This window comes from Cynocephalus volans, chromosome 12 (genome assembly GCF_027409185.1).
Source record: "Cynocephalus volans isolate mCynVol1 chromosome 12, mCynVol1.pri, whole genome shotgun sequence".
In the NCBI taxonomy this organism is placed as follows: domain Eukaryota; kingdom Metazoa; phylum Chordata; class Mammalia; order Dermoptera; family Cynocephalidae; genus Cynocephalus; species Cynocephalus volans.
In genome coordinates this window covers 55,807,343-55,833,293 of record NC_084471.1, presented here as the reverse complement: position 1 = coordinate 55,833,293, position 25,951 = coordinate 55,807,343, and the positions used below count along the sequence as shown (strand labels likewise).

Here is a 25,951-nt window from a genome sequence, read left to right as displayed (position 1 = left end):
TTTCCAGGTATTTCTGTTGGTAAGAGTTTGGTGCAATGAAATAGTTAGATTTCTAGAGAACAACAACAACAAAAAACTGAAAAACACATAAGGCCACATGTTGAACTTTAACTGGTCATGGTTAGGAAGTCAGTTGAGAGTCTAGTACTGCACTGATATCAGATTAGGAACTAAAATGATATACAGATGCTCCTCAACTTATGATGGGGTTATGTCCTGACAAACCCATTGTAAGATGAAAATATCTTAAATTGAAAATGGATTTAATACACCTAACCTAGTGAACATCATAGCTTAGCCTAGTCTTTTTTTTTAATATCCATTCATATATATATATTATATATATATCTTTCAATTAATATTTTTATTATTTTTTGGTGGCTTGCTGGTGCAGAGATTGAACCCTGGACCTTGGTATTATCAATACCACACTCTAAGCAACTGAGCTAACTGGCCATACCTAGCCTAGCCTTCTTTAAACATGCTTAGAACACTTACATTTGCCTGCATTTAGGCAAAATCGTCTAACACAAAACCTATTTTATAATAAAGTGTTGAATATCTCATGTAATTTATTGAGTACTGTACTGAAAGTGAGAAACAGAGTGGCTGTATGGGTACTTGAAGCATGGTTTCTACTGAATGTGTATTGCTTTTGCACCATTGTAAAGTCAGAACCCCTAAGTTGAAACCTTCATAAGTCAGGGACCATCTGTATTGTATGTACTGTAGATGAATAATGGTGTAGGTGTCTTACCATCCAGTTCAACTACACTAAGCTGGCACCAAACCTATAGGAGTTCTTTAAAAATGGGCTCTTGGTACAGTTTAGCATAAACTGGTTTTGCCTGAACCATGAGGTTATGGGAGAGTAGCTCTGAGAGTCGCTGCTATCTGGTGGGCATCGGTCCAACTTTCGGAAGTATCTGAGCTTGCAGCTATAATTATACCCACTGCTTGTACTTGCCCAGGTGTGCTCAGGTTACCAGAAAGAATGGTCAGAAATTTGCTTTGTTTCCTGTAAGCAGTTGCCAGTTCCTGTTGTAGACCATACATTTGCAGTCTAGTTTGACCCACACATTGAAACCTCGGAAAATATGATAGAATTTTAGCATCTAATCTGTGATTAAAACACACTGGAAATTTTAGTGACACCTGGATGTCTCTGAGCATTTCCTTCTAAGCCATTTGAATCATCTTCTCATTTAATTTGGCTGTATGGTATAACTTTGTACCTGCATGGGTTTCTTAATGCTTCTAGATGGACCAACCTTGCCTGCCCCATAGTCAGACACACTTTACTGAGCTACACGTTTTTCCCTGAGTGCCCTGCACTTGGCTGCAAGGAATAACCTCAAATTCTAGTCTCTGAACAAAGATACCCTCTTTGTTCATAGGTAAGAAGGAAGGAAATGAATGTAGGAAAACAGATCTCTTTTTGCTTATACTTGGGTAATAGCATATACTGACCGTAATTTGGAGGGAGGATCAGTCTAAATACCTACATTTTTATATTTCATTAAAATACATGCTCATCACAGGAGGTGGGAGGGAGTGCTGTGATTTTAGTGAATTCAGAAATTTAAAAGTGGGCTGGATCCCAGATCTTTAAAATTGTGTATAATTTAGTTCAACATATTTTTAAATTTAATGTTTTTTAATCTCTAAATATTGGGGGTATCCAGCTATCTTTCTGTTAGTGATTTCTAGTTTAATTCCATTGTGGTCTGAGAACTATGTATAATTTAAGATGTAGACAGATAATTTGTAATGAACAATTTTTTTTCATCAGCAGCATTTGAATAAAAGTGGCTTTATAAGATTTGAAAATGCAATGTCTCTTGCTTTCTTTTTCTGGTTGGCTGGCTGGTATGGGGATCCGAACCCTTGACCTTGGTGCTATTAGCATCACAGGCTTTTGCTTTTGAAAGGCTAAAATCCTTTTTTTAAAAATTCTGTTTTTGGTGAGGAAAATATTCTCCTTAATTTTCACCGTACAACAAGTAGAGTAAAAGCAAGTTTTAGGTTAAGATTTCTGAAATATAAAGAATTTGTGAAGTTCATACTATTGAGATTTTTGTTAAACACACCTATGTTCTTTCAAAAACTTGGAAGAAAGAACCAGAATTTAGACATATGAAGAAATCAGCCAGGAAATAGAACATATTTGGGTGGATGTGGAAGACTGAAAGTGGGTATTTGTCTGTCTTGCAAATCATCAATTCTGAGGGAATTTAGTGTGTGTGTTTTATTCCAGGTGGATATGAGCCCCCACTTACGAATGTCTTCACGATGCAGTGGTTTCTGACTCTCTTTGCTACGTGCCTCCCTAATCATACTGTTTTAAAGATCTGGGATTCAGTCTTCTTTGAAGGTTCGGAAATCATCCTAAGGGTGTCGCTGGCTATCTGGGCAAAATTGGGAGAGTAAGTGATATCCCCCTTCTGATGTGTTCTGTGGTGTTGAGGGATTTAAACAATTTTTGTTTTTAACATATAAAGCATCAATATTTAAGTGTGAGAAAAAGAGAAAGTTGTGAACTTTGTTCAATTGCTGTAACCTCCTGAAATCTCAACTGGCTCATTCTTGATTGTTCTGGGGCAGAGGGAATCTATTTTGGGGAAAGGGGCAGGCTTTTTCAGGCCTGGAGATTCCCTTCTCTTTAGTGCTTGTGTCCTGGCTGGTTTGCTCTTTGTCAGCATCTCTCTAGACACTGGTCGGAGAGAGGGAGAGGAACTTAGATGGAAGAGAAACTGGAAGATCTAGAGAGGAGTAAGTGGATCTGTTGGTTAATATCACAATTTGACTATTGATGGGTCTTTATTATTTATTTTGTTCTGTCTTTCTGGGCTGAGACAAAATTAAATGAGATAGCATGTATATGGTATCTAGCCGGGTGCTTGGTGCATAGTTAATAGTAGAACACATGGAACTTCTTTCTTTCCATCAAGAATTAATTCTGTGTTGAAATCTGTTACTACCAAAACATACTGCCAAGTAGACTTTGCTTACATTCTTTACTAGTAGCAGGGCTGAAAAAGATAAGGTATTTTCACTCATCTTGGGAATGGAAGAAATATTTGGATGAAACTGTTACAGTTAACTTAAGAAGTAAAGAAGATTTAATGCTTCTTTCTTAGCACTACAAATGACTTGACTGGGTACCCATAGACAGCATATCAGAAAACTAATAAATCACTGTCAGTATTTTGTTTCAAATACCTTTTAACTAGGCTTTTTATTTACAAGTTGCTTCCTAGGAGACTTTTCAGCATTTTTAATTTTTTTGCAAAGAAAGATCCACCAACTATCAGTTCAGGCATTTAAAAAAAAACCATTATGGTGTGTATTTTTAAACATTATATAGCTAGCTCTTTTGCCACTGTTTTATTGTACATTGCTTTTCAGCTAGGCAAATAAATTCATCTGTATGGGATTTGGTGTGCTATTCACTTATCTTTTTATTTTCTTCCAATATCTACCTCTTGGTGTAGCCATGTATTTCCAGCCTATCTACACTGTGTAAGCTTTTTGAGCTTTGATTGTTTCTCTGGGTGGAGTCCAGTTACTGGGTAACTAGTTGACAGGATTAAAATAGCAACGTACTTTACTGTATGGTGAGTTAGTTATAGTCATCTTTGTGTTAGTTCTTAATAATGGAACAGGAAGAAAAGAGGTGATCCTGGTTTTACTCCCATCTATCCATTATCTGTAGGATCATAATTTATTCCTGTGGTCATCTCAGGGATGTCACACCGTTGAAATAATTATAGCTGCAGCTAACAGCCATTATTCATTGAGCGCTTGCAATGGACAGGTACTGTTTGTTTATTCCTCGCCATCATCCTTTAAGGTATGCACTGTTATCTCCATTTTACAGATGTGAGAAATGAGGCAGAGAGGAGTTCAGTAAATTGCCTAAAGTCATGCAATTAGAAGTGGAAGAGGTTGATTTTGAACCTAGGCATCCTGGTTCTAGACTCTCTGCTTTTAATGACGTGAATCTCTTTATAATAAATGGCTACTGTCTTTGAAGTTCAGAGGATATATGAATCAGACTGATAGATTTTTAATGTTTCAGAGTTTTTGCTCATTGTAATTCTACATCTTTTGAGCATACAACTTGTGAAGGGGAAGGAAAGGCAACCGACGTACATGATCAAGTGCCTGCGATGCTTGACATTATGTTAGGCAGTTTAAAGACATTGTCTCATTCAATTCTATTAACCTTGTGAAGTAGGTAGGATTTCTCTCCCTGTTTTTTCAAATGAGAAAAGACAGGGAAGGATTTCTACTCCCAGGAAGATTGATTAACTAGTTCATGGTCACACAGCCAGTGAATAGCAGAACTGGGACTCAAATCTGGATCTTTCTGACAGCGGTGCCTGTAATCTTCCCTGCAAATTTTCCATTGGAAAAACTATAAACAGCATATAGGTAACCTCCAGTTTACGTATACCTGAGTAACACCTGCCTTATGTATGGCTATCTGTGGGACCTCTCCTTTTACCTTGCTCCAGCAACTTGGAATTTCTTCCTTTAACTCACCCAGAGTATTTTTGGAATATGTAAGTTGTAGCCCATCAGCTTACCTTTACCAGCTTCTCTTTTATGTGCTCTTTCTCCTCTGACCCTACTGTTTTGGCTCATGCCCTCATTACCTCTTGCCTGGCCCACTATGCTGTGTCCTCTCTGGTCTCCCCATTGTACCCTGCATTTGCCGTGCCACTTCCTGGTGGCCTTGCCAAAGGCACAGCTGTTCCCTCATTCCCTATTAAAAGCCTTTCAGCGACTCATGTCCTGAAGAGGCTCAGCTGGCAGGTCAGGCCGTTGCGATCTGCTCTCTGCAGCTCTCTACTCTTAGCTCTCACGGCTTCCTCTGGCTGGGCAGCCGCTCCCCGCACTCTGGGCATGCAGAGCTGCCTGCAGTTCCCCAGATGAGGCCTGCTGTCTCCTGCATTTGTGTCTTGGGAATGCTTTTTCTTTCTTGTCAGCCTGGAGAAGATTTTTGAAAACCTGTCTCAAGCATTCTTTCACTTCCTCTCCCCCTAAGGTAAACTTAACCACTTTTTAAATTTATGCTCACATGCTTCTCTGTATTTTGGTAACAATACTTCAAAAGTTTATTTCATTTATTTATTTATGTGATTGTGGCAATGGGATTTGAACAAAACTACAGAGCCTAAGGTTTTTCCATCACCATATTTTTTCTTGGATGGCTGTAGTGATATCCCCTAGTATTAGTGTATGTTGAAGTGTATGTCTTATGGTTGGTGGGCAAGCAGAGTTATCCTACTATACAAAGAACATTGTAACAGATAAAACAGAAATACACAGTGCTCTTTGCCTCGGACCATTCTTTTTTTCTCCCTCCTCTTGAAAGATCAAAGTCTAACCTGCCTCACTGGTTGCTAGGTGACAGATTATTTACATGTGGAACTGAATGCAGGAAACAGGGTGTAATCTCCAGCTAGCAGCAGTGCCCTGAGAAGAACTGGGAAAATTCTGTTCCGCCTGTGAAAACATCCTGGGGACTGATGAAGTATGGGGATAAAGTTCTTGTATTTTTCATCTTTTACTTCTACTGTGGTTTGGTTTCAGTCTATTAATATACTATTTGCAGATTAAGACCAACAGATTCCCTACAGTGGATAATTGTTGGTCATTATCCAATTTTGTGGTTATGAATTCTGATCAGTGGTCATATTCTGATATGTAGAATGTGTCACATGGAAGCAATAAAGGTGCCACAGTGGGCTGTGAGGCTGGGGAGCCGTTTAGGAAAGATGGGAACCCATTCTGTAACAGCGACCTCAAAGTTGCCTTTTGTATTTTTGATCTTTTCCCTACATACAGCAGGTTGTACTGTGAGTGTGTCCCAGGATTTTGATTTCTGTTGATTGCTAACCTGACGGATTTGATGACAAGAGGCAACATATCTTGTACCTGCAGCACTTACCTGTTCTACAGCATGAATGCCCTAAATAAGTCCCTTTTTCTGTCCTCTCTTCATCTAGGCAGATAGAATGTTGTGAAACAGCAGATGAGTTCTACAGCACCATGGGGCGCCTTACCCAGGAGATGCTAGAGAATGATCTTCTGCAAAGCCATGAGCTCATGCAGGTGAGTGGGCTGCATGGCCCAGCCTTGGCTCAGGGCACCCCCAGTACCGTGGGAACAGCCAGTGCCAGATCAGCAAGCTTAGTCTGGCCAGCCATCAGACTTAGTTTTTCAACTGACCAAGAGTTCATATATAATTTGATAAGAACCTAATTATGTCACAAGAGGAAAGAAGAAATAAATGATGGATATTTGTTGTGGCTTTCATTCAGACTGTGTTACTTAAAAATCATTAGGTGTACTATAAAAATAAAATGAAACAAAACAAAAACAGAACAAAGCAAATCACCAGCTGCTTATTCTGGATCTTAGTTTTAGCTGCCTCAAACGGAAACTTGTGGAGTGACATAATTATTTTGGGGGAGGAATTATTGAGTATAAAAAGGAGATTATTTTAATCAGTATTTTGTCATATTTGTTTTGCCCACATTTTCAACTAAGGTTATTATATGTTAATCATAAATTTCACTATACAGGACTCGAAGGGTTTGGTTACTTTCTGGGATGTTACCTTATCTTAATATCATATTTACCAAGTCATTAAAATTGCCAGCTTATGGAAAAGACAGCTGATTTATTAATACTCTCTTCCATTAGGTTCTGTAAAATTTTATCCTCTTTCTCCTCCAGTGCTTTTGACCACTTCTTCTCTTCCTGGTTCTTCCTCTTGCCACTGACCAACTGTGGTTCTTGTCCAAGGTTGTCCTTGGGCCTCAGTTCCTCTTTCTCTGTGATTTGTCTTTTTTCTTGGCTTCAACTTTCACCTTCACGTTGGGTTCCATGCCCGAGGTCATTTCTGGGTGCCGGGGCCTAGTCAACAGACTAGAAAACTAAGACTCAGGCACTGATTTGGGACTTGAGAAGAGAGGAGCTTGCATTCCCTTGTTTCTTTTCCTGGCACCCGCAGCTTTTTCTCAGAATCCCTCCCTCTTAGCAGGCAGCTATCTAATTTATGGAGAGTACTGACCACCTGGTATGAGTTCCTAGAACATTCGTACTTTTAGCTTGGTGTTCCTTTGCATTTTCATCCCTTATTTCTTCCCTGACACTTGCACTCTGGCCTCAGCTCCTCCCACACCTCCTGGGCCACTGCCTCAGTGCTCATCCTTTCTCGGAGGGAAGTGTCTTGTATTGAGCGTCATTCTGTGTCCCAGGTCCATGCTCGGCATTTTCCACGGATGAGATTCTTTACTTCCTGAGAAGTGCCAGATTGATACGTCCGAAGCAGGACTCTGAGATATCATCTCTTCTCTCTCCTGCATGACACTTCTGTGGCTGCTCACTGCTGACAAAACAAAGCGCGCACTTCTCAGCTTATCTTCTGGTGTTCATGGCTATTTGGCGTTAACATACCTCTTCAGCCACAGTTCCTGCTCTTCCTTTTTGTACCCTTGCCTGGTTCTCGTTAAATTGCCTTCCACACTCACAGAAATGCCTGGAAATACTCTTTCTCTGCTCAGTCTTTCTCTTCTACCTTCACATCTTTTAAGTCCTGCTCTCTTTTGAAAGTTTCAGTTAACATGCCATCTCTTCTATGAAGCCTTCTCTCATGGTCTCAACTAAGATCATCTCCCATTTCTTTGAGTCACCACAGCGTTTTACTTGTACTGAGCTTTCATCATATTCTACCTTGATTAGAATACGTTGTCTTATTTCCTCAGTTATATCCTAAGTTCCTTGAGGACAGGGACTGCACTTAGCATTATGCTTTTTAGAAGAGTTCTGCAATAAATTTGTTAATTCATTAAGCAAACATATATTAAAAATCTGTGGTTAGTTTTCTGCCTTTTCTCTTTCAATAAATGTTTGCTGAATTACACAAAAGTCATCGATGGTAGCTCTCCTTCTAGATTCCCACTGCTCTAATACAATCAGCATTTTGCTGCCAGAGTAATTGCCCACATTTACGGCTTTGGTCTTTTTATTCTACACTAAAACTGTCAGTCCCTCCTTGTTATTAACTACAGTAAATAAAATGCTTCAGCCTTGTTTTCTAGGCTCTATATTAACTTCTCCAAATATTTATAGAGCATCTCTAAGTGTCAGGTACTGTGCCAGGTGCTGGGGATATGTAAGAGAAGAATTGGGGTCAGAGAGCATATGGTCTTCTATGAGACAGCATGGGAAGTGCACCGAGAGAGGTGTGAGGGAAGAGGACTGGGGTCGGAGGCTGGGGTCTGAGGAAGAAAGAGGACCTAATCCAGCCTGGGGGGCAGGGTGTAGGGGTGTAGGGAGAGGAAGTCAGCAAAGGCTTCCTTGAGAGAATTAATGTCTGGTTTTATCTTTAAAGATGAATAGGAGTTGGCTAGGCTCTGTGTGTGTGTAAGAGTGTGTGTGTGTAGGGGTACACACACATGTGAGGGCATGTGTATGTAGGTGTGTGCACGTGTGTTGGCACTGGTGCAGAGCAGACAGGCGATTTGCAGGTGAGGGATCAGCACGAGTGGTGAAATGTTGTATGGTGGTGACTTACTGTGTGCAGAGTGAGGGAAACCATGCGGGGACTGGGTTATGGAAGCCCACACCCACGGTAAGTAGCTCGGATCTGATCTTTTAGGTCTGTGGATGTGAAATTGTGCTTGCTGGAGTTCTAGGTCTTCTGTGGATTCTTTGGAAAGGGGAAAAGAAGAGCTGTGGACCTGAAGATTTTAAGGAGAGGAGGAAAATGGTGGGAGTTGTGTTTTATGTCAACAACGTGAGCAGCTCTTCTGTGTAGGGTAGATTTGGTCGTTAAGTCTGACAGCAGGAAGGTCTGTAAGGAGGCAGTGAAAGGTAGAAAGACTGAGACAGAGACAGTACTTATAAGGTGAAATTGACTGGCGTTGGCCATGGAAAATGGACAGGGGATGAGGGAGGAAGAAATGGGGGAGACAAGGGCAACCCACAAGTTTGTGGCTTAGGAGGAAGAGGCTAGGTTTATGGGGGGAGGAGGATGGGCCCGTTTCAGACAGGGTGCATTGGAGGTTTGCTCTGGCTCCTGTTCCTTTCCTATCCACAGGTCTTCCCCGTGACTTCACAACCAGGATCCACTGTACAGGTCATAGCTCTGCTCCTGCCCAGGCCCCTGTAGACGGTGCTCATGCTGTGATGGGGCTCGTGGTTCCCTCTGGTGCTCCATCTGTGCAACTCCTATTTGCCCCCCTGGACACTGCTCCATCTCTCCTCTTTCCCACCCTACATAGCCTGTGTTATCTCAGCCCTCACTGGTGATGCTCCTCTTTGCTCCTTCAGTACTAAAGAGGTTCACCCATTGATTTAATGCTAATTACAGATGATTTTATATCATTTGGTATTTTTTTTCAAGTGTATTCATCTTTTTTCTCTAAGGAAGTGGTAAGTTCCTAAATGATAGAGACTTCATAGTACTCTCTCCGTAACACCTAGCTTAGTGCTAAGAATACAACTGGTTGCTCAATGAATACATAGAATTGCAAACTTGACTGTGTATAGGAATCATTACGGGAGTGTATTAAAATGCAGATGTTTGGCCTGTGGGTGGTTCTGATACAGGTGGCTTTTAGACAGTACTTAGAGAAACATTGGAGGTCGACTAACCTAATTCTGTCACTCTATCAAGAGGAAACTAGAACTTGGAGAGTGAGCAACTTGCTAGTGTCTTAGGTTGTTTAATAGCAGACCCAGGACTGGACCCAGGTCCCAGTTTCTCGGCCTAATGCTTTTCCCCACCACCAAACACATTTGCTTCCACCTTATTCAAAAGATGCCTTTCTAAAAGCTGACATCCTCTTTAAGAGAATAAGGCAAAATCTCATTTACTTTTTAAACATTACTAGAAGGAACGAGAGAGATGTTGGTTGCTTTATCAGACCATTTTCTGTCACTGATAACAAAATACCTAAAACTGGGTAATTTATAAAGGAACAGAATTTATTTCTTACAGTGTTGGAGGCCGGGAAGTCCAAGGTCCAGGGAGCTCATCTGGTGAGGGCCTCCTCCTTTGTGTGGACTCTGTGCGGAGGCCTGAGGCAGTGCATGGCTTCACAGGGTGAGGGCTGAGTAAGAGCACATTTCCACATGCTTTCTTCCTCTCCTTATAAAGCCGCTACTGTACTCCCTGATAACCCATTAGTCCATGAATGGATCAGTCCATTCATAAGGGCCTCGTCCTCATAATCCAATCACCTCTTAAAGGCCACAGCTTTCAAATACCATACTGGATTAAGTTCCCCATGAGCTTTAGAGAAGACAAACACGCAGATCACAGCAGATGCCCTCTTTGTCCTCCAGGAGTTTCTAATTGTAGGTATTAGGAGGAAGAATCACTTCTTTACCCTGATATAAGAGAATCCTAGAGGGAGAATTGTAGGCAGTGGGTTGATTGATGAGATTCCATTTTAGTAGCATTTCTCCTGTCAAGGAAAACATCTGGGTGAAGATGAACTAAGCCTAATTTTGTACAACTTACGTTTTCATGTTTCTTGTAAAGCATGTCAGTAATGAAAAAGGAAATATGATTCCTTTTCAGCGGTGCCTAAATATAAACATGTATTTAAGTGTATGTTGGTAGTTTAGATAGTAAATAGACTTGTTGGGTTTCCCTTGGCATCATAAAATGTTAAAGAGAGAAATGGTGAAAGTCTTTTCAAGCCACCCTCTTTTCTGTATTCACTGTTTTTTTTTTTAAAGAAATATTGTAATTCAGTGGTGGTGTTCTGGCCATGGTAGGCCATAAATCTGTTAGCAAACCTGAAATGACTCCATTGAAAAACGTGGGCTGAATGTAAGATCCTTATATTTGAGCTGAAGAGGTGGAAGGATTCTCTCTCTTTGGCCTTTCCCATTTCTGTCAATTCTAAGTGCCATACACAAAATGATATAGTAGGGTTTCCCACCTGTAGATCGTATCACTTTTCTTACTAGCAATGGCCATTTTAATGTTTTTTTTAAAAATAGTGTTAAAGAAATTGGGGGAATGCTGATGAAATACTTTATCTGTATTTCAGCAGGATTTTTGACAAAGTCTCTTGTAAATTCCTTGAGGGCAATGTAGAGAAAAGTTAGTTGGATGTTACTATTAGGAGTGTTTGTAGGTGCTTTTGAAAAACCTCACCACATGTTTGTTAATGATTTATTGTTATCTGGAGGGAGGTCTCCATGAGGTAGGATCTGCCCTTGGACCCCACTGTTCAGTTTTTTCCATCAGTGATAGAATGAAAACTACAAGGATGTGGATGTTTATTCAGTAGAAGGGTAATGTTTGATTAGTTCTGTGAAAAATTGAAACTGTCTTCCCTGCAAAATAGTGTGCCTATAACTAGTAGTGGTTCAGCAGCACCATTGTAACCATCATTTGGAGATGCTCTAGAAAGCTCGTGCTTGGGAGGGAGCTTGAACTAAATTATGTTTGAATTCCTTTCTAGCCCTAAGGTTCTGTTATTGTACCACATTTTGGCTCTGAGATGATTAGTATCCAGATTTCCTGGAACCTGTTGTAAATCTCCAATTTGTAAAGTTGGGAGACTAGAGGTTTTCAGGTACCCCGAGTGCTGGGATGTGCTGGGGTGTTTACGCCCATGGGAGAAGTGTGGCTACAGACGTGAGCCCCTCAAACGCCTGAGTGAACATAGGTGAAGAGGTGCTATAAACATGTCTGTTTCAGGAACACCGATTGCTTCTTTGAAAGTCTAATGGAAAGTAAATGATAAAGGAAGACCCGAAATAGAAAATGAAAGCTCCATGGAGCCAGTTTTCTTTTTGCTCAAGTGTTTGTAGCTGAGTGGCCCCTGAGAGAGCTTGCTGAGGGCCCAGACCATCTGCCGCTGGGTAGGATGGGGTGAAGGCCGGGCATGATATACTTTCCACCCCTCTCTAATAAACTTCCATCACCAGGCAGGACAAAGGAACTTTCTAATACTTTGTTACAAAATCTGCAAAAAATAAAACACCAGAGAATCTTCAGCTAGTGAGACATATTAGGTTTGGAGTGGGGACGATGACCACTTAAGATGGTGCCACCCAAAGATACTCAACATGGCGGTTCTACCCTAAGGGACTTCCTGTGAAATAAAAAGGAACTCATAACTACAACAGAACTCCATGCCATTGGTCCCCTCTGAAACCCTACTTTACATACTAAGGGAACCAATAACTGTAAACCTCAAAATCACCTAATTAACATAAGGCCCTAGCAGCTCCCATTGGACAGTTTAACTTTCACCTCATTAGCCTAAGCCCCAGCCAATTGGAACAACACAACTCACCCCAAGAAGAAATATAAGCCCAACACCGGAGAGGGGGTGGGGAGGTGGGGCCAAGTTCTGTATCTACGCCTCTGCCCCGCTGCATGTGCCAATAACTCCTGGCCTTATTTCTCGTCTTGGTACCAATTCTTTTCTTACCTTTCAAGACATCTTATTTCACTTATAAGGAATTTTGGAATTCCTAGCATTAATAATATCATTTAAAATTGAATCCAAATGGTATTGGTTTCTTAAATGTCTGAACCAAGTTTCTTGCTAGGGAAGAAAATCACATGAGTGAGGGGCAGGTTGACCCTTGGCCCCACTGTGGGTCACTTTGGTGTGTGATGGACAGATTCAGTTACGCTGGGGCTGCTCCTCCTGAAGCCCGAGGGGAGGTGCCCTGCTGTAGATCTAAAGTTAGGGTGCTGGGGAGAGGATTTCACATCTCCCCCTTTTCCTCAAAAGGGGATGTGGAGCTAAGACATGGTCGTAAGAGCAAGGAGGGAAGAATTCTGCAGTGCCAGTGAGGCAGCTGTTGGATACTTTTGTGAGGTCAAAGACCATGACAGTTCACTCTGACTACATTATTAATAAAATTATATGAAGTATTTCAGACACACAGAATGTAGTAAGAATAATATAACAAAACCTACATACCCACCACTGGACTTAAGAAATAAAATAACCTGGGTGAGTACCCTCATACCCTTCTCCCTGATCTTACCACTCCTCTCCTCTCAGAGCTAACCATGATCCCGAGTGTCATGCTCTCTTTACTTTTCAGATGAGGAAAAGGAAGCCCAGAAAGGTTGGGAACTGGTCTAATCTCACATTCCAGGCTAATGGGAGCCACACGATGCCTTCTGCTTCTTTCTGGGGAGGCACAGTTTACTGTTAGTAGATCATACTACCATCGGGTATAGCCTTTTGGTTATAATCAAGAATGTAGTGTGTGTGATAAGACAGCTTAGAGATGACTTTTGTGGTCCCTACAAGCTATGAAGCTTTGCACAATAAGCATGGAGAATTGAATGGAAGGAGTTTTAGTGAACACTTATTTATTTGGAATTCTGGGCTGGCACAGTAAAGTGTAAGTGGACGCCGTGAAGTTTGGGGACCGTCAGATGTGCAGGCCCTGAGAATCAAAATTGTAGGAGACCATCAAGGTGGTGGCACAGAGCTATACAGGGAAATAGCAGCACAATTAAACTCCTTCCAGATACCTCCCAAACCTTCAGAAAAACAGTCCTGCTGGAATGAAAAATACCACTTTAAAACATTTTCCTACAAGAGTGTCATCAGGATATTTGATTGGCTTCCCAGGATAAATGAAAGTGTGATTAATAAACGTTTTCTAGTGAATAAGAGCCTGAAGGATTGGACCGATATGTTTGGACCTATTAAATTTTAATAAAAATAAGAAAACAACCAGGGTTACTTTCCTCTTGCTGACAGAATGATAGATAGATTCGAAATTCTTGTGTAAGTTCAGGTGCTTTTTCCCATTTTTATTTATAGATTTTTAACAGCCTATGCTTTACACCCTGTCACTTTTTGTTCCTTGTTTTTTTTCTTTTCTTTTAAAGATAACAGCTAACAATTTTCGCCCAGAGCTCATTCCTAGGTATTTGAAAAGGTGGTATCTTTGGAGAAAACTTGAAGTCGATCACAAGATCATCCACTAGACTTAAATGTCTAGAAGGCAGGCATTAAATGTTTATAAAAATCATCAAAGCTTTGAAAAGCAAGCATTACATTTGAAGAAGATTTATGGGCCCTTTGTTACATAAATTATGGGGAACTATGGATTTTTCAGTTAACGCATCTATGAAACGACAGGAGGAAGTCAGCCTGCCCTGGTTGCCCACCCAAGTACACCAGCTGGAATGCCCAGTTGCAGCAGGATTGATTTGAGAGCTCACCATTGAGTTTGTCAGTATTCATTTGTCTTTCTCTTCAGCAGATATTGAAGTGGAATTTCTCCCATCTGCTGTGTAAGGAGGAGTATCTGCCTTTTCACACTCAGCTTCATAAAACTTTAATATCTTTCCAGAATTGATAAGAGTTGTTTAAGGCCATTATTTTAGACTTGGCATTTTTGCTTTTGTTTTTCAGACTGTTTATTCTATGGCTCCGTTCCCTTTCCCACAATTGGCAGAGTTAAGGGAAAAATACACCTACAACATTACACCATTCCCAGTAGCAGTTAAACCCACCTCAGTTTCTGGGTAAGATTTTTTGTTTTCCTTGTTGTTTTCATTATGGAAGACTTTATACCTTCATTTGTTATTGTAAATTAGCATTTATTAAGTCCCAGAAATGTGTTCAAAGTAATTTAGTACTTAAAATCTGAATGTCTCTTTCCCAAAGATTTTTGCTTAAATTCAAGAGAGATTTTTAAAAGTGTACTTTCCAAAGAAGTTTGGAACATAAGCTGCAGAAATATTTAGCAACCCCATAACTTTTTAAAAGATATCAGATATTAAAAATCCCAGTAATTAACATAGCATACAACTGGTGAAGAAATAGATGAGGTAATTTAAAATACTGTAAAGACACCACAAAGAAATGATAAATGTTTAGGTGACAGATATGCTAACTATTCTGATTAGATAATTATACAATATACGTGTGTATCGAAACAACAAATTGTGCCCCATAAACATGTACAATGAAAAAACTAAAATAAAAATTAAAATATATTGTCAAGACCAGAATGGACAAATATGAAGGTGCTTCAAAAAGTTCATGGAAAGATTCACATTATCGTTTTTTTTTTTTTCTTTTTTGGTGGCTGGCCAGTATGGGGATCTAAACCTTTGATCTTGTTGTTATAACACTGTGCTCTAATCAAGTGAGCTAACCGGCCAGCCCCTTTGTATCATCTTTTATTCTATTTTTCCATGAACTTTTTGAAGTACCCTCATATATTTTCAGGAATCTGTATATGAAAAATTGGCATATCAAGTCAGTGGTGAAAAGGTACACTATTTGGTAAATGGTGATGGACCAATGAGACCTAATCTGGAAAGAAAGTTAGAGACATACTTCATACCATATATCAGGATAAATTTTATATGGATGAAAATGTTAAATGAAAAAAGTGAAATAATAAAATTGGCAAAACAAAATATGGAAGAATTCCTTTTGTTCTTTGGAATTGGGAAGGCCTTAATAAGTGACTCATAAAAAAAAAACCAATAAAGGAGAAAATTAAATTTAAATACTTTAAAAATAATTTTCTACATGACTAAAATAAAAAACAGAACAAAACAAAACCTCTATAAGCAGACTCAAAATATTCCTGGAAAAAGGTTTTCAAATTACTATCCAAAATAGGGACTGATATCGCTAATACATAAAATTCCTAGAAATCAATAAGAAAATGGCCATCCAACTGAAAAATGGTGTAAGAATGGGAATAGGCAGTTTGCTTAAAAGGCAGCATCATTGGTACCAAGACAAATGCAGCTTAAAACTAGAAACTAAGATTCTGTTCTTTTACTTATCAGATTGGCAAAAATTCAAAAGCTCAAATGCACTCTGTTGATAAGGCTATAGGGAAACAGACACTCTTGTATTGCTGGTGAGAGGTTAGTTACTACAGGATTTATGGCAGACAATTTGGCAATATTTGCCAAAATTACTAATGCTTACATCCTTTGAACAATTTTATCTTTATGAATTATCCCACAGATATATTTATACATATGCAAAACATTGTGTACAAGGTTATTTATTGTAATATTGTTTTTAATAGTATAATGTTGGAAACCACTCAAGCGTGCACCATTAGCAGCCTGCTTCCATAACATGGGCTATGTACATACAATACAGGCATAAGAAAGGATAAGAAAACTCTATGTATGAATGTAGAAAGATTTCTTATATGAATAAATGCAAGTTGTAAAAGGTGTATATGCAAAAAGAGGAGAAAAATAAAACTATATGGTCATATTTGCTTATCTATACACAGAGGAACTGGAGAATACATGACTAGTAATGAGGGTCACCTGTGGGAATTAGCTAGGGCAAGAAGTGGGCAGATGTTGGACAAGGATGGGAGGGAGACTTTTTATAAGTTATATAATTATATATGTCACATAATTATATATACATTATTTATATGGCATTTAAACCATGTGACTGTCTTACTTATTTTTAGAAAATACCACAGTTTTCTTTGAATGTTGCTCTTCTTTTATATTTCCCAAGACGACATGGTAAGGTCAGAGACAGTGATGAAGAGAATGACCCAGATGATGAAGATGCTGTTGCTAATGCAGTGGGATGTCTTGGACCTTTCAGTGGGCTCCTAGCACCTGAACTGCAGAAGTATCAAAAGCAAATTAAAGGTAAAGAAGTGGCTCTTGATTTAGATGTGTTGGTTCAATATAACAAGGGTATTATTGTGTACTGTTGATGCCTCAGTCATTTCCTGAACTGGTTTCCACTATTAAAAGTCTGTTAGAATATCTTCTCTGTTACTTTATCATTTAGTAGGATCTCTCTGTATTAAGTGTTGCATGCAAAATACACGTTTCTTTTTCCTTATGGTGACTTTTACTTCCCATTCATCCGATTCAATTTTGTATGCTTGGTTCCTTAGCACAGAGCCTGGCATACAGTAGAGGATTAATGCATTCTGTTGGAGTTTCATTGAATTCGTTGTGGACTGACTTCTCTTCCACTGTAGGATTACCCTTTAAGTTTCATTTGTTTGCTTTTTTGGCAGCTGGCTGGCATGGGGATCCAAATGCTTGACCTTGAAGTTAGCAACACTGCTCTAAGCAACTGAGATAACTGGCCAGGCTTAGGATTACCCTTTAAATCCATACCGTTAAGGTAGCCTCTATTTGAATTTCTGGAGTGACAAGAAACTCATTATTTCACAAGACTGTTTGTTAGATTTTTCTCCTTAGCCCATGGTTTCTCGTTGTGAAGAGATAGCAGTTCTACTGATAGTTCTTTCCATTGGAACAAACAGAACAAGTCTGCCCCCTCTTCTGCCTGACATCTCTTCAAATCTTGGAGGACAGCTATTATGTCCCCCAAAGCTTTCTTTGAGGCCCAAGTTCAGAATTTCTTTAAGCATCTCTCAAAAGATGTTACTTCCAGAACTTTTAATATTCTATTAATTCACCTCTAGATGTCCTGTAATTTGGTAATGTCCTTAAAATGTGGAGCTCTGAACCAAATGCCATGCTTTATTTATTTATTTCCAGTACAGAGTAGACTTCCTGTGGTCTGGATGTTGTTGATGTAATAAACTTTCTGAAGCGGTTTGTGGTTCCACCACTATGTCCTTTCCCATGTTGGGTGGCAGCTCTTCCTTTAGTATATTTATTCTACTCCTTTTAGTTTGAAGGCTGTTCTCTTTGTCTACAGGATAGAAACATGCTGAAAGAGGTTGGAAACAAGGTAGACGTCAGGCACCTTGACATTCTCTTTGCTGCTGTCTGATAATTTTATGCTACCTTCTTGAAGTTATGGGGCTTTCCTCCTTTTCTTTTTGTTTGTGTTTAGAAGGTGGTGGGGTGGTGATGGAGGTGGCTGCTGCTGCTCTTTTTTTGGTTATCGTAGTTTTGAATATTTTTCCTGAGCCTCAGCTTGTTTTGAGTGTTAACCTGCTTAATGGCTGGATTCACATTGCTTTGTGTACATGTCCTTGATATGGGCTCTTCTCTCATCTTTTTAAATGGCTTTTAAAAATGTCAACCCAGAAAGAGCCTCTTGATTTCTGTAATGCCCTACACCTCCTTTCTTGTTGCCTGAATTTCAGCTTTTGATTTCTAGCCATGGGATTAAGAGGTATTTTAATCCTAAATTTTTCGAATCTGCATTTTTGTAGTTTGAGTTTATGTTCCATTTTTTCTATTTTTCCTTCTGTGCAATTATGTGCTCCAGGATGACATTACTTTCTAAATTTCATCATTAGTCTTTCTTATTGATTTGTCAGATTAACAGTTTCCCTTTTAATTTTCTTCTTAGAGAAGTGATTTCAGTAAAAGAATGATGTAAATTTATGAGATGTTCAGCCTTTACCTGAATAATATTCTCAGCAGATGTTAGGACAGTTGAAATCAGTCTTTTTTTTAGCTGGTTCCCAGGTCAGTTTTACATATTGTGCCAGAGGAGCCTTGTTCTCTCCCATTTTGGCCTGTGCAGTCTGTGAGTATCCTCCCACCACAGTAATTGTTTCTCTTTCTTGAATGTAATATCAATTTTATTTAAGGGACGAATCTGCTAATTGTAGGTTTCACAGGAGCCGAAACCACATCTAGACATAACAACATAGTAGACAGGAAGTATTTGCTAAATGAAAAAAAAAGCCCACATTCATCTTTAGTGATACAGTGGTCCATAGTTTTGATAATTTTATAAAGCATGTTACTATTTTTAACTTAAGAAAAACATACTTTTAAGAACTGTTTAAACTCTACAAACTATCAATCCCTTATAAGTCTCTGTGTAGCTGGAAATCTGTACAATGATTTTAGACACCTGGAGTTCTTTTTGTAAGGGAATTTTACAAAACAGTTTCAACTGTGGAAGCAGTTGATCTCTTGTCTGTATAATGAACAAAGTAGTAACAAAATCAAACACTGAACCCCGCCCCCCAAGCTCACTTCAGACTAATGGTTAGGCTAATAAGAAAATGCAGAGCTATTTTCAGGAGCAAACCCAAACAAGCACCAGACAAATTCCAGTATACATTTTTTGTGGTTTAGAATATCCTGGAGGTTAAGACACTGCACCAGTTTAGAGTGTAATCAACTCCCATTTAATCCTGTTCCCCTCCACTCACCAGCTCCATGTGTTTTGTCCCTCGGGTACAGAGCCAAATGAGGAGCAGAGTCTGAGATCGAATAACATTGCAGAGCTGAGTCCGGGAGCAATCAATTCCTGCCGGAGTGAATACCACGCAGCCTTTAACAGCATGATGATGGAACGCATGAGCACGGATATCAGCGCACTGAAGCGACAGTACTCACGCATCAAAAAGAAGCAACAGCAGCAGGTCCATCAGGTGTACATCAGGGCAGGTAATGTGATTCTTTGTTTGAATCAATTCCAACTCTATCTCAACGTGTGGAATAAAGAACAGATGATCCTAGGATGGCCTCAGAATTACTGACTGTAGCTTAGCATCCATAAACACAGCTGGCATGAGGTAATAATAGCAGGCTTAGCATCTCATTTTTTATTTTTATTTTATCAGGCTCTGAAGGAGGAAAAGACCATGAGTTCTTCTTAGGTCCCAAGGACCAGGCAATTGGGGGTATTAAACACGTCTTTACTGTGTGTCCTTGTGGGCTTACAAATGATTAAAATGCTGCAAAGCTATGCAATCCTTGGACTTGAGAAATTTTGAAGCTATTGCTGCATGAATTTTGTGCATTTGAAAATAGAATTTAGTCATGTGTGCACTAGTAAGTTAAGTTATTTACTAGTCATTTAGGTAGTAATGTAACAGATGTTGTGATCAGAGAAAATGGAAAAAACCATTAGAAAGCCTGTGCCTCGCTGATGGGCTAGCAGTATCTTGGGAGTGTACCAGGAACAACACAATTATAATGCAGTTGGAAATGTTCTTTTCCAAGGATTGTTAAGCTTCTCTTTTCTAATTCTAAAAACCTCAGTGAACAATCTGCTTTATTGTTTAATATGTGCTGATTTGGGAGTTGGTTTTTCTTGCTCTAAGTGAACATCCTAACGAAAATGATGCCTGTTGAAAATTAACCGAGACACAAATTTTGATGTGTTTTCAGTGGCTTGTGAGCATGTGACTGATCTTGCACAAAAACTGAATTCACCTTTTACTTATAAGGGAGGAATAGGCAACTTCTTGAAGATTCTTACTTTATTCTGAATCCTTAAGAAAGCAATCACAAAAGAAACTAACAATTTAATTTTCAAAACATTGGTGTGTACAGTTTTCTCATTTTGTCCTCAAAACAAATCTGTGAGGAAGGTGAGGACAGATAGTCTTATGTTTTAAATGGGGAGGAAATGGTGATTCTGGAAGGCTTAGCAATTGTGTAGGGTTAGACAGCTATAGTGAGTGGTCAGGCCAGGGCAAGAACCTCGGTGTCTGATTCTTTGTGTAGTCCTCTTTCAAGTACCCTGTACAGACCTTTGGGAGGAGTGGTAGACGGTTTCCACTGGGTACTAAGTTGGCCCGTGGCTTTTAGTGTAGTCAGGGGTCAGTAAGTTGTCTGCTTTTGTAAATAAACCTTTATTTGAACGCAGGCATACCCATTTGTTTACATGTCGTCTAAGGCTGCTTTCACAGTACAATGGCTAAAATATAAGGGCTGGCTGGCTAGCTCAGTTGGTTAGAGTGTGGTGTGGATAACACCAAGGTCAAGGGTTCGGATCCCTGTACTGGCCAGCTGCAAAAAAAAAAAAAAAAAAAAAAAAAAAAAAATATATATATATATATATACACACACATATATTTACAATCTGGGTGTTTAGAGGAAAAGTTTGCCAACTCCTGTTCTGAATCATGGTTTATGTGGTTTTCTTTAAGTGAGAGATTGTTGCAGGCAAAGTTCTTTTATTTTCTTCTTTTTTTTAAAAACCATTTTATTTTTTTATTTAATTTTTTTATTGATTATGCTTATTCATGGGGTACAAAGCTGACTGTCACCACCTGTGCCCAAGATGCGATGATCAGATCAATACTATTGGCATGCCCCTTACCACAAATTGCAGTTATTCCCTGTGTTCCCCTCCAATTACTCCCTGACCTCCATCTCCCTTCCCCACTTCAACCCCGGCAACCCTAGGTGTGCTCTCTCTGCCTCTGCAAGTCCAACGCACCACTGTGGTCTTTCTTTCCTTCCTTCTTTCTCTCTTATCTCCCACTTATGACTGAGGACATGTGGTATTTTTCCCTCTGTGCTTGGCTTATTTCCCTTATGGGTTCTCAAGCTTTAGTGTGCATATAAATCACTTGGGGATCTGCTAAGATGCTGAATCCATTTCACAGGGTTTGGGGTGAGGCTGAGATGGTGCATTTCCTACAAGCTCCTTGGTGATGCTGGCACTGCTGGGTGGGGGAACCACACATTGAGACGCAAGGTTTTAGGGGAGATGGTGGGGATAGGATTAGTGGCACAGGCAGAGAGATTGAACTTGAACTAGAGACAAAAGACCTCAGCTTCTGAGACTTAATGGACCATGTTGAGGATGGTTGGGGTAGCAACATCCTAGGTTAGGGAGGACAGGACATTGAGGCCTTTCAGACCTGATAGCTTCTGTTTTCATGGAGAAATTCGGAGAAAAGTTACTTGCTAGGAGTAAGTTGGGGGTTGGGAGTAAGTGGAAGTTTAAAGAAAGTAATGAAAATTTGGATGCATCATTGAAAGGAATGGAAGAGGGAAAGGATAAGATTGTTCAGTGGCACTGAGGATCCAGCAAAATCGGAAGTCATGAATTTGAAGGGCTCGGTTGCAGAAAAGAAAGTGTGGACCGTGGATCCAGGGTTGGGGTTCTGCCAGGAGTGTGTGACAGAGGAATAGGGACCTAGAATGTGTGGTTATTGATGAGGAAGTGGTCTAAGTGATCAGCCATGCCTCTAGCTAGGGTAGGGGTGTAAGTGAACTGAAGATAGTCAAGAGGCTGTGAGAAGACTGAGGGATCAAGGAACTGGAAGTCTGTATGCATCAGTACCAGGGATAGTTAGATTGAGAGCCTGAGAGCTAGAAGAGGCAGAGGGGGGAACGTTAGAGGTAGATATTTTCCACATAAGGTAGAGCTGGTGATAAGGTTTAGGATGGAACTGGGGAGGCTGAGGGACTATGAGAAGAGGTAGTAGATGGGCCAGTCTCAGAGAGGAAAATAACTGAGGGAGTGAGGTGGTATGACATGGGCAGAAGAGGAGACAGTTGCTAAATTTGTCGGTAAAGACTGGGGTGTGCCCAGAGTTAGATGAAGCAGTAGAGAGGGCCGGAAGGAAGTTCTGCCAAACGACCTGGACATCAAGGAGGAAGGACATCACACAGAGATGGAGGGAATCTCTGTCTGCTACCTCCACCTGTTGCTGTCACCCTGGGGCTGTGTATATTTAATGCTGCATCGGAAACAGGGGCCTGGTCATTGCTACAGGAGGAGGATGATAACACCACCCACAGTGCCCTCCAGGAGAACAAAGCTTTTGGTGCTTTCCACTTTTCAATTGGCTTTCAAAATCCAAGGAGGACACTGGAGTGGTTTATCACACCTGGGGCCAAACACTGGATAGCTGTGATTTCACTGCATCTTTACTACTTTCTTATCGCTTCTCTCATTCTACCATCTCTCACTCCATAATATGCAGTGTGTTCTTTCTCTTCCACATGGTCATAATGTTTGTCAGATGATTTTAAAACGTCTTCACAGGTTTTCTACATAGGAGACCTCTGAGGTTGCTACTCAGAGACAAAAGCTCTCCATGAAAAACATTAAGGAGTCCAGGCTCTAGTTAGTAAGGGGGCGTCAAGAGTCCCTGCTCCTTTTTGTGTCTTCAGCCTGTAATATTGTCCTCTCCGAAGAGGAGGAAATTGGTACGCCAGGCTCTAGGGCTGAATTCAGTTTTGGCTGCCTGCGGTCACATGACTCTGCCAATACCTGGGAAATGCGTACGTGGGAGAGGCTGTGGGGTGCTCTGTGTGATCTCTGTTCTGTGATGGCTGCGCTTCTTTGGTACCTTTCACACAACCTTTCAACATTTCTTTCAGACAAAGGGCCAGCCACCAGCATCCTCCCGTCTCAGGTAAACAATTCTCCAGTTATAAACCACCTTCTTTTAGGAAAGAAGATGAAAATGACAAACAGAGCTGCCAAGAATGCTGTCATCCACATCCCCGGTCACACAGGAGGCAGAATATCTCCTGTCCCCTATGAAGACCTTAAGACGAAGCTCAACTCTCCGTGGAGGACTCACATCCGAGTCCACAAAAAGAGCATGCCGAGGACCAAGAGTCATCCGGGCTGTGGGGACACCGTAGGGCTGATAGAAGAGCAGAATGAGAGCAAGACCGGCCCCCCGGGGGCAGCAGAGCAGTTTTCCTCCAGTTGCGCAGCGACCACTAGAAGAGAAGGCAGCGGCGGGAGGACAATCGAAGGGCAGTCCCCGGAGCCAGTGTTTGGAGATGCTGATGCGGATGTGGCTGCGGTGCAGGTGAAGTTAGAAGTCTTGGAACTGAACCAGAGGGATGCCACCGCCGAATCTGAGCCCACGGTGCACCCACCCTGCCAGCAGCTTCTCCCAGAGCCACCTGATGTGCCCGGAGAAAACAAAGCCACCAGCAAACCTCCCCAGGGTAGCAATTCAAAAACCCCCCTCTTCAGCCCTTTTCCCAGTGTCAAGCCACTGCGGAAATCAGCCACTGCCAGGAATCTGGGATTATATGGCCCCACAGAAAGAACGCCAACTGTGCACTTTCCTCAAATGAGCAGGAGCTTCAGCAAATCTGGCAGTGGAAACAGTGGCACTAAGAAACGATGATGTCGCCTTGAAACTTTGTGTCTAGACTCAGCTTTTCCTGGCAGCATAAGGGTTCCAGCTGAAAGGCTCCAAAAGTTTTATTTGTCCAATTAAAACGAAAAGATAGGTTCAGAGATGAGCAACAAAGATGGGAATTACAAGTTTTAGAATGCAAGCTAGAATAGGGATGTTTTCCCATCCACTTGATAACTGATGAAGTGATTTCTTGTGGCAAAATAAATATTGTGGATTTAAAGTGTGAAATTTTCACAATTTTTTCATTGTGAACTGTATGTCTAAAGGGCCATCCTGTTCTGAGGGCCATCAGGGTCCCTGTGACAGCACCCCCAAACCTTCCGGTTCTCTGGGTGTTTCTTATATTCAAGCATGCCCACATCAGCTCGCTGCAACAGAAACTATAACAGAAAAGTAAGTTTCTTTGTTGCAAAAAACTTCCCAGTTTTCCTCTTCTTGCTCTATTGGGGGGATTGTTTTTGTGTGTTTCTTTCAGTACAAGTCTCTAAATTATTTTTTATTATGCTAAAACATAGGAGAAAAACCTAGATAACTTTTCTTTAACTTTCTATTTCTACCTGCAAAATGAAGAAAACCTTTAACCTGTTAAAGTTCAAGTTGGTAACCAACTTGACGATCTTATGCAGAGAACACAAATGGGATATGCATTAAGCAGTTGCTCTGAACAGCTTGCTATTTCCACTAAGCTTTTCCCGAGGTTTCTTCTCTCCTCTTAAGGAGAGCTTGGGTCCTCAGTGGTACAGGTGACTCAGTGGGCTCCCCATGGAGCGCCTCCCGCCTCCTCTGCCATGCCACTCATTTAGCCACCACCAGCTCTCCACTGCAGACGCACCAGGCTTCTCAAAAACCAGAACCCAGCACCTGCAACTCTCTTACTTGAATTTTGTGCTTTTTTCATTAGAGCACTTTGTTGAATACTTTGTTACTTGAACACTGACTTTCTCCAGAAAAGGCTCCCAGTGCTTTCTAGCTCTGTCTCACCCATTTCTGCTCTGGTCCCAGCCGGTCAGAGATAGCAGCTCTTGTCTCCACTATGCAGATGGGAACTCTGAGCCATGCAGAGGTGAAGTAGTACTTCAGTTACTCCAAGTAAATACTGCTGGTATTGCACCTGACTTAGACACATTTCCTCCAGTGCAATAGGCGGGTTTAATGTTCTCAGTACACAGGTGCATTGGCTACATAGATTGTAAACGCCTAGACTGGGAAGCCATTCACTACACTCCCTCCTGACTCAAAGGACCCTTCTCCAGATGGTACAGAGTCCTGTGAGGTCATTTCACAAAACCAGACTTGAGCTCCTTATCCTGAAAATGTAGCTCATTTTAAAAATGCTCCGTGCACCTGCATTTGGCTGAACAAAAGTCTCACTCCTCAAACCTCTTCTCCCCACCATCTTTAGATGAATAGACTCAGCATCTTTATCTTTATCTCTGGAAGACCTTGGCAGTGCTTGCAGGAATACTGATGCTGTCAATATTAATTTAAGCTAATTGGATTGCTAATTCTGAACCAAAACTATAGTTTTAGAGAGGGCTTTTACTATGATACTAATTTTTATTTATTTAATTTTTTTATATTTCTTTTTTTTTTAAATTTTATTTTGTCGATATACATTGTGGCTGATTATTGTTGCCCATCACCAAAACCTCCCTCCCTCCTCCCCCACCAATGTCCCCTCTGTTTGCTTGTCGTATATGATACTAATTTTTAAAATAAAATAGAGAATGTGGTTATGTGGATTTTTTTTAATAGAAAACACAAGAGTGACATGTAGAGTGAGAAAAGCCATTTTATCCCCATTCGTGGTATTTTACCTCCAACTAAGCGAAGATGGGAAATATGACTAATAAGCCATTGCAGTTTGCGTGTTGGTTTCTGTTCCGTCTGAAGTTAGCAAGCAGCTTCTTAAAAAGCAGCCACACCCATGGCCCATTTCTTGGGAAGGGTGTAGGTGGAGACCTGGGCTTGCATACACCCCCAGAGTCGAGACCCACTGCATTTTCTAAAGTTAAGCAAATGACATGGTTTTCTTCCATCAGCTGAACTTTGCAGATAAGAATGATTCTGCCTCATATTGTTTTTTTCTCGCCCATCCCCAAATGAGTCAGAATAG

The 25,951-nt window shown here is 40.6% G+C and overlaps 1 protein-coding gene across 3 annotated transcripts in view; it reads left to right on the top strand.

The window, feature by feature from the left end:
• The window catches only part of TBC1D30 (TBC1 domain family member 30), a 72,913-nt gene extending 48,893 nt beyond the window's left edge, over positions 1 to 24,020 (top strand). For 2 of the 3 annotated variants that reach the window (XM_063075802.1, XM_063075803.1), the window contains 6 exons: positions 2,258 to 2,426; positions 6,018 to 6,123; positions 14,439 to 14,551; positions 16,539 to 16,678; positions 19,163 to 19,369; positions 23,051 to 24,020. In XM_063075802.1, the coding sequence (XP_062931872.1) occupies positions 2,258 to 2,426; positions 6,018 to 6,123; positions 14,439 to 14,551; positions 16,539 to 16,678; positions 19,163 to 19,369; positions 23,051 to 23,820 (1,505 nt within the window). In that variant the 3' untranslated portion in view covers positions 23,821 to 24,020. The remainder of the gene's footprint in view (positions 1 to 2,257; positions 2,427 to 6,017; positions 6,124 to 14,438; positions 14,552 to 16,538; positions 16,679 to 19,162; positions 19,370 to 23,050) is intronic. The other variant, XM_063075804.1, reaches the window with a different exon arrangement.
• Positions 24,021 to 25,951: the final 1,931 nt, after the last annotated feature.